Raw genomic sequence first — 14,381 nt, forward strand, 5'->3', positions numbered from 1 at the left:
TAGATAGTAAAGATAAGTAATAAAACACAGTATTTAAATAGAACCCTTTAAAAATTTGCAAGAACTTTGCTACAAAAATAATGTAAGAGCTGCCCTAGTTATAGGTACATTTAATAAAACATGTCTTGATTTTTTAGATTGTACACTTACAAACTATTCTTTGGGCCTATGGCTTTCCTGGCTGGTGAGGACAGATTGCTGGTTTCTCCTAACTTTTGTTCATGAAATGAAAACTCGTTTCCAACAATTTCATTTTAATAATTGGTCAATATTAGGGATATTACATATCAGTTAATTGAATAATTGATTAACCTCATGAATTTTTATCGGTTACTCGACTAGTCTATAGACCCTGGGGGTGGAGCAGGCAGCCAGTGTGCTCAAGCCCCACTACTGAGGAGCCCCCTGTCACTCCGTGCTGCTGCCTGTGTATCAGAGGCAGCAGCATGGGGTGCCAGGTGGAAGTGGGTCCACGAGGGGAGCCAGTTTAAAAACCATCTTCCTGCGTAAAGTGGCTGCCTGTTCCCCAGTGTCAGTAGTTCCTGTCTACGGTGGAGTCTGAGCTCCCAGATGCAGCATGAACCAGAATTGAGCCGGACTGTCTGTCCGCCTGATTCCTAATACGCTTTAAATGCAGAGCCACTGTGGGGGTATGTCCTGGACCCATCACAAGTGAGAACTGATCAGGGCTGCCTGCCCACCTTTCTACTAATACATTTTAAATGCAGAGCTGCAGGAGGGGTAGGCCCCAGGTCTGTCACAAGTCAAGACTGAGCCAGGCTGCTGGCCAGCCTCCTAAAAAATTTACTGGCACGGTACAGAGGGGCGGAGGGGGAAATGTATGTAGTCTGCAGCATTAACCTATAAGCTTTTGCTTATCGGTTAATCGATTATACTCTTACATTCCTAGTCAATATTGTATGTTCTGTTGCGGGGTAACTTATATTTCACATCAATCCTGAAGCTGAAAACTTATTTAATTTTTTTTTATGAGATAACCCTGAGTACCCATATGCCTCAGTTCTTCTTGAGTCTTTTCAGGTTGGGTACAGACCTGTATAAGGGACAAAAAATAGTCCTAATTGCATTGGTAGATGATCTCTTCCTGGTGATGGATAAAACGTCCATGCTGATTTTGTTAGATCTGTTAGCTTTTGGCAGTGTGCTGATCATAAAGTGTTAATTGACTTGCTCTTGGATTGTGGGAAAAGGGGGATGTGCTGTTCTTGAATGGCTCCATCCTTTCCTTACAGAGCATACCCAGAGGATGATGTGGGGCAATTGCTCTTACTACTTAAAGACAATGTTGTGAAATTCAGCAGGAAACACATATCTTCTTCTATTCAACATGTGGGTGATGTGGAGAAATATGACCTGAAGTGCTTTCAGAGTGCCGACAACATCTAGTTGTATTTCCATTTCACTTGAAATTCTATTGAACACCTAGCTGGGGAAGATATGAACAGTTGTGCCTCTTTATTTTTAATGTTTAAAAGGTATTAAAAATCTATAGTTAACTGTGTATTAAAGATATTTTAAATTTTCAAGTAAACTTAGTTCTAATTTTTTCAGAACAAGTACTAGAACACAGTAGATAATTACTTGATAATATTGGTATGCAAATAGAAGACCAATATTTAAATTGTGCTATTACTGTATTTATTTGTGTATTTCCTCTAAGGATTTTTATAAGTTTTGAAAACAGTTTTACAATATGTTTCTGTTTCTTATCAGGTTGCTTTTTCTGTGAAAGGAAAATTATGGGCTCTGAAGAGAATAACACTGAATTGTATAAAATAACCACTACTCAGCAAGTAATTGCCTCTTGTTGTGGAGCTATTGTTACATCACTGCTGGGTAAGAAAATATTGACTAAACTTAGCATAAAGTAAATCAAAACTCTCTTTTGCTTAGACAATTTTAAAGGATCTTTACACATTTATTTTACATATATTTGTTCTCTGTGTCAGAGGCAGCAGTGCAGGGCAGCAGGCAGCTGCTCTGTGCAGGGAACTGGTTTTTAAACTGGCTCCCCTCATGGACCTGCTCTGCACTGCTGCCTCTGATAGGGAATGTCTACACTTGCCCCCTAGTTCGGACTAGGGAGGCAAATGAAACATACCGAAGTTGCTAATGAAGCGCGGGATTTAAATATCCTGCACTTGATTAGCATATTCGCAGCTGGTCGCCATTTTAAAATGCCGCCATATTAAAATGCCCGAATTAACTCGTCGCCTGTAGACGCGGTAGTCCGATTGAATTAACTGTCAAGGGAAGGGTTTTGGATTGGACTACCGCGTCTACACGGGCATTTTAAAATGGCGACCAGCCATGAATATGCTGGATATTTAAATCCCACGCTTCATTAGCAATTTCGGTATGTTTCATTTGCCTCCCTAGTCTGAACTAGGGGGCAAGTGTAGACATACCGATACAGAGGCAGCCGCATGGAATGGCAGAGTTTTCCCTGGGAGAGGGGTCGGAGCACACTGCTGCCAGCCCTGCCTCTGGGGACTATTAAATAGTTGTGTAACTGCAGTGGTGATTATTTTTTGGTTTTTGGTAAATTTCTTAGCATAGGTGTGACCTATGTCTACTCTGTCATATTTCATTAATCCTCGTCTGTAGCTTTTAGTATAGGAAAAACCTGAAATTTTGAAAGTGAAAAGAAAGCTTATTTAAAAACAAACAAGCAATAGCCAGTCCCCACATACCTGCAAAGAAGCAGAGGAGAGCATAAATCAACTGTTTTTTACTTTGCCATTAAAATCAATTAATGAAATAGAGACAAGTACACATTGTGAATATGGACAACTGCTTAATTGGTGCAAACTGTTTCCACTGTGGCATGCCATTTTAATAATTCTGCTGTGCTATTTTATACAAATTCAGCAGTATAGCTAAATGGCACTCATCTCTTGGGTTTTGAACAATCCTTTCTACATATGTTTCATCAGTCTGACCGATTACAAACTAGAAAGCAAAAAGGATAGCTGTTCACGTACAAGTCAGATGTGATATTATTAATTCTTAGTTCAGCAAAACATCTGTGAACAGCTTCTTTGTTTTCTCTGGCTGATAACTTGCAAAATGATTATTTTCTTTTTCTGAGAAATAATTAGTACAGTAGTTGTGGAAGCTCATGACATGGCAGCAAAAATGATGTATCGCTACTTTTTCAGGGCTTAAAGTGTGTTTCTCAGGAGGAAATACATGTACAATGTATTAATTGAAAAGTCATTATTTTTTCTTTGGTTTGTTTTAGTGACACCTCTTGATGTTATCAAAATTCGAATGCAAGCTCAAAACAATTCATTTGTTAACGGTAAATATACATATTTTTAAATTAAGGTATTCCATTATCTTTATAAATTATTTCCATCTTAATAATTTCCCAAATCTATTTTGTCTACTTCTGTTCCAAAAAAATGATAATGTAAGCTGTGTTTTCTCAATGACAAGTTCCAATTTGCTTATGATTTTAAGAAAAAGGTCCTCCCCCGCACCACCAGTAATTTTCAGTATTGCAGACTCAACTAGGACCAGAAAGTCCAGCTATGTGTTCTTTCTGGATTGCATGTTATTGTAATAGGTCCAGTCACTGGGTCCTCCTTAGGAATGCCACTTGATGTGCTGAAATACTACTAAGCCCACCTTCCTGCTCTCATGGGTGTCTAATTCTGTCCTGCTTAACCAGGCCCTTAGTCCTTTTCCAGCAGTGACATGGACATAGGGTCACAGACATCTACAGTATAATACAGATGCTGAGTTTAGCTCAGCTCTGGGAAGGTTCAGGTAAAGGGGCTTGCCTTAGCGTCCCAGTGCACAGCCTCAATGGGACCTAAACTCCAGATAAATCTGCGTTAGGCTGCTAATTGAACAACAAAACTTTTGTCATTCACAGGTGCTGAAAGTCCCCCTCCTGCCTGAAAGATAAAAAATTAGCCACAAGTGTCAGTGTGAACATCTCATTGTCATCAGGAGCACTCTTCTGTTGACAATGCAAAGCCGCTCCTAGGGGCTGGTAGTATTTTATAAGAACGTAAGAACGACCCATACTGGGTCAGACCAAAGGTCCATTTAGCCCAGTACTTTGTTTTCTAACAGTGGCAAAAGCCAAGTGTCCCAGAGAGAATGAATAGAACAGGTAATCAAGTGATCCATTCCATCACACATTCCCAGGTTCTGACATCGTTTTTGCCCATCTTGGTTAATAGCCATTGATGGATCTGTTCTCCATGAATTTATCCAGTTTTTAAAAAAAATCCGGTTAGTCTTTGCCTTCACAACATGTTCTGGCCAGGTTGACTGTGTTGAGTGAAGAAGTACTTCATTTTGATTGTTTTAAACCTGTCACCTATTAATTTCATGTGGTGACCCTTAGTTCTTGTGTTATGGGAAAAAGTAAATAACTTATTCATATTTAAATTTTCCATACCAGTCATGGCTTTATAGACCTCTATCTTATTTCCCCTTAGTCTCCTCTTTTCCAAACTGAAAAGACCCAATCTTTATGTGTTGTTCGTATTAGGTTAACGGAGCATAAAATGTAAATCATAGAATCATAGAACACTAGAACTGGAAGGGACCTCGAGAGGACATCGAGTCCAGTCCCCTGCCCTCATGGCAGGACCCAGTACCATCTTGACCATCCCTGATAGATGTCTATCTAACCTTCTCTTCAATATCTCCAGAGATGGAGATTCCACAACCTCCCTAGGCAATTTATTCCAGTATTTAACCACCCTGACAGTTAGGAAGTTTTTCCTAATGTCCAACCTAAATCTCCCTTGCTGCAATTTAAGCCCATTGCTTCTTGTCCTATTCTCAGAAGGTAAGAACAATTTTTCTCCCTCCTCCTTGTGACACCCTTTTTAGATACCTGAAAACTGCTGTCATGTCCCCTCTCAGTCTTCTCCTTTCCAAACTAAACACGCCCAATTCGTTTAGTCTTCCTTCATAGGTCATGTTTTCTATACCTTTAATCATTCTTTTGCTCTTCTCTGGACCTTCTCCAATTTTTCCACATCTTTCTTGAAATGTGGTGCCCAGAACTGGACACAATACTCCAGTTGAGGTATAATCAGCTCAGAGTAGAGCGGAAGAATGACTTCTCATTGTAAAAGCAGGCTCTTTTCTGGCCAGGCCTCGTGCGCATAGCCTTCCTAGCCCAAGATTACCTTCCCCTCAAACCAAAAATCTTGCACTATGTGACTTAAGATCAGTAAGAAGCAGGAGTAAAAAACCAGGCAGGTAAGGGTCATGCAAAGTTTGCGCAAGCCAAGAGCCATCACACCCCCTTCCCTAACCCCTCAGTCCTGTCACTGGGCAGACAGAATCTATTAAGCCTAACACAGCGAAGTGCGAGAAAGCTCTTGCTCTCTCTATAAAGCAGCTACCCCTCCTGCATCCAGTTGAGGGTTCCCGAAAATTTGGAAGGCAGAACATGAGCCAGGTTCTGAGGGCTGATCACCCAAGGTGCCCCTCCCGCTCACCGAATCAACCAAATCTTCTGCAGAGTGTAACGAATAATGAATATGCTGTTGTCTCTGTTGTTCCTTGTATGTCTGATAAGTGTAAGTATTGCTATGTAAAGTTAGTTAGAAGTTTGTTAAATAGTACTGTTAGGAGTTTAGATAGATGTTAGAGCTTATAAGTGAAATTAATATAAATATAACTGTTAAAAATCCCTGGGTTGTTATTGATAATTATTGGGACTTGGAAAAACCTCAGGGTATCTTCCTCTATTGCACTGCAGTTTGTTTACTGTTTCTGTTAATAGTTATTTGGCGCCCATGCCTGTAAAAAACTGTTAAATAGAAAGTTATAGTTAAAAGCATTTTAATAAAAGTTAAAAGATATTCAGTACAAGGTTGCCTGTTTCTGCACCTCCCCGGGGCTGGCCACATTCCTGAACCTTCCACTTTATATCGACACTCGTGTCTCGCTCACAACACACCAATTAATGCATCTCAGAATCATGTTTGCTTTTTTTGCAACAGCATCACACTGTTGACTCATATTTAGCTTGTGGTCCACTATAACCCCTATATCCATTTCTGCCATACTCCTTCCTAGACAGTTGCTTCCCATTCTGTATGTGTGAAACTGATTGTTCCTTCCTAAGTGGAGCACTTTGCATTTGTCTTTATTAAACTTCATCCTGTTTGCCTCAAACCATTTCTCCAATTTGTCCAGATCATTTTGAATTATGATCCTATCCTCCAAAGCAGTTGCAACCCCTCCTAGCTTGGTATCATCTGCAGACTTAATAAGCGTACTTTCAATGCCAATATCTAAATTGTTGATAAAGATATTGAACAGAGCCGGTCCCAGAACAGACCCCTGCAGAACCCCATTTGTTACACCTTTCCAGCAGGATTGAGCCAATAATAACTACTCTCGGAGTACGGTTATCCAGCCAGTTATGAACCCACCTAATAGTAGCCCCATTTAAGTTGTATTTGCCTATTTTATTGATAAGAATATCATGCGAGACCGTATCAAATGCCTAACTAAAGTCTAGGTATACCACATCCACCGCTTCTCCCTTATCCACAAGACTGGTTATCCTATCAAATAATGCTATCAGATTGGTTTGACATGATTTGTTCTTTACGGATCCATGCTGGCCATTAACTATCACCTTATTATCTTCCAGGTGTTTGCAGATGAGTTCCTTAATTACTTGCGTCATTATCTTCCCTCGCAGAGAAGTTAAACTAACTGGTCTGTAGTTTCCTGGGCTGTTCTTATTTCCCTTTTATAGATGGGCACTATATTAGTCCTTTTTCAGTCTTCTGGAATCTCTCTGGTTTTCCATGATTTTTTAAAGATGATAGCTAAAGGCTCAGATATCTCCTCTATCAGCTCCTTGAGTAATATGCCCCTTTACACAACTATAACATTTTTAACTGGTTCGAAAGGAAATATTATTAATCAAAATCATTAAACAGATTAAGCACTTTAACTCTACCATGTTTAGTTTACCAAAATTTGCATTAAATTAAATTAAATTAAATTAAATTAAATTAAATTAAATTAAATTAAATTAAATTAAATATGAATGTATGTCCAAACTGAAAGTATCAACATTATATTTATTTATGGCATGGGTGGAGAGCCTTTTTTCAATTGGAGGCCACAGAAAAATCATTCAGGGGCCACACAAGAGTTAGAAGCAAAATAATCTCCCACTCCCCACTTTCACTGGTTTGGCCTCTATCTGAGACACTTCACTCTCCTCATCCTTCAGTCCCATGGGAGTAGGGGGAGCACAGGGAGAGAGGTTCAGGGCTTCCCACAGGCAAGATTATCTCTGATGGGGTCCCATGACTAGATTTTGTAGGCTTCCCTAGGCTCTGGGGTAGGACCAGAAATGAGGGGTTCAGTGTGTGGGAGGGGGCTGCCAGGGAGCAGGATAGGGATGGGTTGCAGAGTCTGGATGGGAGGCAGGGTACAGGAGTGAGATAGGGGTAGGGGTCTGGCAAGGAGATTGAATGCAGGAGCGGGTTGAGGTTGGGGGGGTCTGGGCAGGAGGTAGGGTGCAGGAACAAAGGTGGAGGTGTAGGATCTCAGTGGGAGGGTGTGAGTGAGGGCGATGTGGCTGCTGGGTCTGGGCATGAGAGGTATGAAGGACACTTTTCTAGCTCCTCGCACTCTGCTGCTCCCAGACAGTGCCCTCTGATGCTCCCGTTGGCTATTATTTTGGCCAACAGGTACAGCAGGGAAAGCTTCCAGGTGAGTGGTTTCTGTGCTGCTGTTCCCCTAGATGGGGAGAGGGGGAGTGGCAGTGCGCGGAGTCACTTATGGTCCGTGATGCTCGGAGCTTCGCACTGTAGCGGAAAGCTGGTGCTGGCACTCCAACCACAGTAGGGGGCAAAGCTGGAGCGCAAACGTAGGCTCCCCACTGCAGAGGTGGGGGGTGAGCCTTGTGCCAACTGCTCACCTATAAGAGGGTCGCAAACCACTCTAATCTAATGACACTTCTATCTGAAACAGTTCCTCAGATTTGTCACCTAAAAACAAATGGCTCAGGTTTGAGAATCACTCTCACGTCCTCAGTTGTGAAGACCAATGCAAAGAATTAATTTTGTTTTTCTACAATAACTGCCTCATTTTTGTGTAGTTCCTTTTTCTGAAAGTAAATGCCATAATGTTGGACTGCTGTGGTGTTTTCCCTGCCATGGGCATGTAAAATTTAATAATATTATGGTCACTATTTCCAAGTGGTCCAGCTATAGTCATCTCTTGGACCAGATCCTGCATTCCACGTAGGACTAAATCAAGAATAGCCTCTCCTCTTGTGGATTCCAGAATTAGCTGCTCCAAGAAGCAGTCATTTAAGGTGTCAAGAAACTTTAGCTTTGTCACCTGTCCAGAGGTGACATATGCCAGTCAGTATAGGGATAATTGAAATCCCCCATTATTTAGTTTTTTTTTCTTTTTATAGCTTTATAAAGTGTCAACAGACAGCATTCACAATGCCAGTTTTCAGTGACTTGGCCATGTTGCTAAAAGCTGTGTAGTTTAGACAAAGCCTAACTGTGAATAAAGTTTTATACAAGGTTATCTTATATTTGCTCTCTTTCTAGGGGTAAAGAGAGATATGCAGGAACTCCTGGCCTCCCTTCTAAGTATCAGTTATTTACACTGGGTTAATTAATAAACAAAAGCGATTTTATTAAGTAAAAAAGGTAGGATTTCTGTTGTTGTAAGAGAGAGCAGACAGAACAATGTAGGCTACTAAACAAAATGAAATAGAACATGCAACCTAAGATAATATATTAAAGAAATTGATTATATGTAATCTCATCCTCAAACTGCTCTAATAAGCTTCTTTCACAGACTGTAAAGCCTCCCAGTGTGGAGGCTTAATCCTTCCCCTCCTGTTATATCTTAGGGTTATGTCTACACTACACAGATTTTACCATCAAGGACACAGCCCTGTTGCTACAAGTCAGCATGTGAGAGAGTATCAGAGACAGCAGTGTGGGGTGGCAGAGGGAGCCAGTCTGTGAGGGGAGCCGGTTTAAAAATCTTCTCCACCGTGCTGCTGTACGATGCTGCCTCTTACAGAAGTAGCAGTGCAAGGCGGCAGCAGCCCCTGTTCCAGAGGGCCCAAGCTCCCCGTGAACAGAGGCTGTTCCAGCATCCCATCTCCCCACCCCTCCGTGCTGCTGCCTCTGATACAGGGGCAGCAGGGCGCACTCCATGAAGCTGGTACCTGGGGTGGGTGGTGGCTTAAAAGCCCCTGCCTGCCTTCCTGCTGTCTCTGTGGGCAGGCAGTTCTGCTGAACTGGTGCGCATAGAGACCCAGCTTAAAAGATGGCTTCCTGAGCGTATCGGCTCCCACCTGCCCTTTCCCCCATGCTGCTGCCTCTGTTAGAGATGCAGCACCACGGGGAAGTCGATATGTGTGGGGAGCCATCTTTCCAGCCAGCTCCTGCCACTTTCCTGCCTCTGATACAGAGTCAGCAAGGAAGGCTGTGTGTGTATAGGCCAGGGGTGGCCAACCTATTTAACAAAGAGAGACGAAACAGCGGCGGAAAAAATGTGACGAGCCGCACCAGAATTGTCAAGCAAAAAGAAAAAAAAAAGGAAGATGCCCCTTTAAGAAACAAGTTTAGGACATATCAGGCTCCTGTCGATGGCTCCCATCTTGGGCACCATTTTGAATGCCACCCCAGTGAGCACAGGGGAGCCGGATTTTCGGAGAGGGCTGAGAGCCGTTTGGGGGGGACGCAGGAGTGGCTTCATGAGCTGCAATTTTGGGGGAGAAGAACTGCATGCGGCTCGTGAGCCACGGGTTGGCCACCCCTGGTATAGATATTTGGATTAATCGGTAAATCCAGACTCATCAGTTAATCATTTGAACGATTATATGTTAACATACCTAGTATAGATCTGTGTTACTAATGAGGGCCATGCTAAGTGAGGGTCATTAGTATACATGAATTTCTTTAATCTGGCAATAATGGGAAATGGCATACTGGATTAAAGATTTTGCTCTGGAGGGCACTGCAATGTCTGAGCATGAGCGGGTGGGGCACTTATCTGCCACCTCACTCCTAGGGACGCACGTGACTCCACACTCCCTGCTGCTCCCAGACACTGCCTCAGAGGAAGCAGTTCTGCATGCTGACATTCCCCCAGCTTGGGGGGTGAGAGTGGAAAGTTGCAGACCTGCTTCCTCTATACTACAGGGCTGTGTCTACATTGGCGCGATCTTACACCAAAGTGTCCGCTTTTGCGCAAAAACATGCTGCCTGTCTACACTGGCGGGGAGTTCTTGCGCAAGAACACTGATGTTCTAATGTGTGAAATCAGTGCTTCTTGCACTAGAACTATGATGCTTCTGCTCAGGAATAAGCCCTCTTGCACAACTGTTCTTGCGCAAGAGGCCAGTGTAGACAGGCAATATGAATTTCTTGCGCAAGAAAGCCAGATGGCTAAAATGGCCATCGGAGCTTTCTTGCGCAAGAGAGCATCTACATTGGCACGGATGCTCTTGCACAAAAGCACATCTCTTGCGCAAAGGCACATGCCAGTGTAGACGCTCTCTTGCGCAAATACTTTAACGCAAGAACTCTTGCGTTAAATAGTATTTGCGCAAGATCATGCCAATGTAGACGTAGCCCAGGTGTTCCGGATTAGGGGCACCCAGAGTACATAGGTTCTAGTGTAGTATTCGAGGAACTTAGTAGCCTAATACTCAGGAAAATATGTGAATAGACTTGATTTTCTGTAATCCTAGATAGCAGCTAAAGTTGATCATACCACTGACCATATCAACCGATTCTGGGACCCATCTTGGATGCTGTACTTTTCCACTGAAATTGAGAAAAATGTTTAAAATGAACACAAAGAATTCCCACCTTATGCAAATCTATTTAAGGGTAGAGAGTGAGGTAAATCAAGTAGTCAGTTCTTCCTGGCTACCCTACCACCAAGATGACTACTGAAAACATTCAAGAGTATGTCTACATTTGCTCAATAAAACTTTTATATTTCACAAGTGCTTAATCCCTCCTCCGGGTGAATGATAAAGATTTCCCATAAGTGCACGTGTGAACACTGCTTTATCAGCAGGCGCACTCTCCTGCCAATATAGCTCGTTGGGGAAATTCTTTGCCAGCAAAAGTGCCAATGAACAGCATATTCACATGCTGACGACCCATCACATACTTCATAAAATCATTGTTGTTTATTGATAAACCCAGTGTGAGTAACTGTTACTTAAGAGTACCTGCATATATCTCTCTTTACCCCAAGAAAGAGGGCACACATGGGCTTACCTTGTATAAAACTTTATACAGAGTTAGGATTTTTCTACACTGCCTGTAATACACTGATATAGAGGCAGCAGCATGAGATAGCAGGGGGCTCCCCAGGAGTCTGCCGACCCTACCCTCTGGGGAAAGCATTTTAGTAACCATGTAACTGCTAAAAATTGTTGTGGCTACACAATTACTAAAATAACCAATATCTAACATTCCTAATTTATACTTCATAGTCTCCTCTTGATATGAAAAGATGATATATTCATACAGGTGGGTAAATCATATTCAGTAGATTACAGCTTTTCCGGTGATACCTTAACATGAGGTATTTTGCATAAAGCATATTCCAGTTATGTCATATCTATAAGCATATTTTCATAAAGCATATGGAATGTCCAGTCACAATAATCTCTAGTAGCAATGTTTTTGAGGTCCAAATTCTGCTCTCAGGTACATCTCTGCAACTCCAATATTGTTATTTGAGTTGCACAGGTTCAACAGAAAGCAAAACTTGGTCTGCCAGTTTGAACTTACTTGACAGTTATGATTTGCTGAGCCAGAGAAGATTCAAGTTCACTGTCCTATTACTTTTTTGACTCTGTTGTGTCAGTTGGAGTAGGAAAAGTAGCAACAACTTATTTTAGTCAATAAAGTAAATAAGTATAAATTAGTGCACCCAGGAAGATCATCTCTTCAGTAAGATGGTGCTGTTTTTATGCAGTCACGCTTCTGACCACATCATTATTTCAACTCTGAAGAGCATAGGAGCATTGAAAACTACACACAATTAAGTAAGGAGAACGAGCCAGAGGAAAATTTTGAAATGGAGAAATAATTCTTATTTGGTTAACAGAAATCTGAAATGATATGTTATGGTCTTACAATTCTGTCAAGGATGTGTCAATGTATTCTTACTCTTTATTTACTTATAATAATTAACAAAGGAGAGAGACAGACAGACAGACCTGAGAATGGAAAAAGATAACTAGTGGTGCGCCCCAAGGCTCCATCCTGGGACCAATCCTATTTACAAATGATCTGGGCTAACTGTGAGGTGGCAAAATTTGCAGATGATGCTAAACTGCTCAAGATAGGACCAAAGAGGACTGTGAAGAGCTTCAAAAGAATTTCACAAAACTAGATATTTGTGCAACAAAATGGCAACTGAAATTTATTGTAGATAAATGCAAAGTAATGCACATTGAAAAAAATAATCTGAACTATACATACAATGTGATGAGGACTAATTTAGCTATAACCACTGGAGAGAGATTTTGGAGTTGTGGATAGTTCTCTGAAAACATATACTCATTGTGCAGGGGCAGTCATAAAAGCAAGCAAAGTGTTAGGAATCATGAAAAAAGGGATAGAGAGTAAGACCAGGTACATCTACACTTGCTCCCTAGTTTGAGCTAGAGATGCAAATGTAGCCGACCAAAATTGCTAATGAAGTGGGGATTTAAATATCCCATGCTTCATTAGCATAATCTTGCCCACACATTATTCCGCTCAACAGCTGATTCAAACCAGGAAGTGCGCTCCTCATTTAGAGGAGTAACGTTAGTTCGGGCCAAGGGGTTTGATTCGAACAAACACAGCTGGGAGCGCACTTCTGGGTTCGAATCAGCAGTTGAGTGGAATAACGTATAGGCAAGTTGATGCTAATGAAGCATGGGATATTTAAATCCCCACTTCATTAGCAATTTCGGTCGGCTATATTTGCACCCCTAGCTCAAACTAGGAAGCAAGTGTAGACGTACCCACAGAGAATATCTTATTGCCTCTATATAAATCCATGGTATGCTCACATCTTGAATGCTATGTACCAATGTGGTCACCTCATCTAAAAAAGATATATTGACTTTGAAAAAAGTACAGAAAAGGGCAACAAAAATGATCAGGAGTCTGGAGCGGGTGCTATATGAGGAGAGATCAAAAAGACTAGAACTTTTCAGCTTAGAAAAGAGGAGACTCAGGGGAGATATGATAGAGGTCTATAAAATGATGACAAGTGAATAAGGAAAAGTTATTTGCTTGTTCTGTAACTAACAAAAACTCAGAGTCACCAAATGAAATTAAGAGATAGCAGGTTTAAAACAAAATTAAGTTTTTCTTCACGTTGCACACAGTCAGCTTGTGGAACTCTTTGTCAGAGGATGTTGTGAAGACCAGGACTTTAACAGGGTTAAAAAAAAACTAGATAAAATCATGGAGGTTAGGTCCATCAATACTTATTAGCCAGAATGGGTAGGAATGGCGTCCCTAGCCTCTGTTTGTTAGGGGGCTTGGAAATGGATGATAGGAAAGGGATCACTTGATGATTACCTGTTTCTGTTCATTCCCTCTGGAACATCTGGTATTGACCACTGTTGGAAAACAGGGTACTAGGCTAGATGGACCTTTGGTCTGACCCAGTATGGCTGATCTTATGTTCCTAAGTTCCTGCTCTGTTGCAGAGTTCCTGTGTGATCTTGGGAAAAGTCATTTAACCTTCCCATGCCTCGGTGTCCCCATTGGTAAAATGGGGAAAAAAGTTCCTAGATGGTATACATGAAATCTGATCTAATTATATCCCAGTCTTTTCCTGTTTTCTTGCTCCTTCAACAGTAACTAATGTAGCATCAGTTCCATTAGTGGGTATCTCCAGCTCTTGGAGTCTGGGTAATCAATTTCATTTAGTCTGGAGGGGATGTTTTTGGTAGTTGTGTTTGCTGGTACTCTTCTCCTTCCCTTTAATACCACCCCTTCATTGGCTTTCCAAATGTGTTCTGACTGTTTTTCAGATCAGCATATTTGTTATTGAAACGATTGATTTAGAAATGCTATTAAATGGTAATGATATTGCAGGAGTTAATTGTTTCCTTATATGCAACATTTTATTAGGAAAATCATTTATCTACTCCAATGGTCTTATGGATCACGTATTTGTCTGTGACAATGGGAACAGCAAAGCCTGGTATACGAAACCTGGTCATTTCAGAGGGATGTGGGTAAGGAAGTTATATTTTTAAGACCAAATATATTCAGAATGTGTTAAAAATAAATATTGCCAATTAAATATTTTATGGAGTGCATGTACTATCCCGGGTTGTTTGAGAG

General features: G+C 41.4%; 1 protein-coding gene across 3 annotated transcripts in view; it reads left to right on the plus strand.

The window, feature by feature from the left end:
* The window catches only part of SLC25A40 (solute carrier family 25 member 40), an 84,590-nt gene that overhangs the window by 6,704 nt on the left and 63,505 nt on the right, over window positions 1-14,381 (plus strand). For all 3 annotated transcript variants that reach the window (XM_025182820.2, XM_025182819.2, XM_025182818.2), the window contains exons 2-4: window positions 1,735-1,857; window positions 3,266-3,325; window positions 14,166-14,272. In XM_025182820.2, the coding sequence (XP_025038605.1) occupies window positions 1,761-1,857; window positions 3,266-3,325; window positions 14,166-14,272 (264 nt within the window). In that variant the 5' untranslated portion in view covers window positions 1,735-1,760. The remainder of the gene's footprint in view (window positions 1-1,734; window positions 1,858-3,265; window positions 3,326-14,165; window positions 14,273-14,381) is intronic.

Source organism: Pelodiscus sinensis, chromosome 2, assembly GCF_049634645.1.
Source record: "Pelodiscus sinensis isolate JC-2024 chromosome 2, ASM4963464v1, whole genome shotgun sequence".
Classification (NCBI taxonomy): domain Eukaryota; kingdom Metazoa; phylum Chordata; order Testudines; family Trionychidae; genus Pelodiscus; species Pelodiscus sinensis.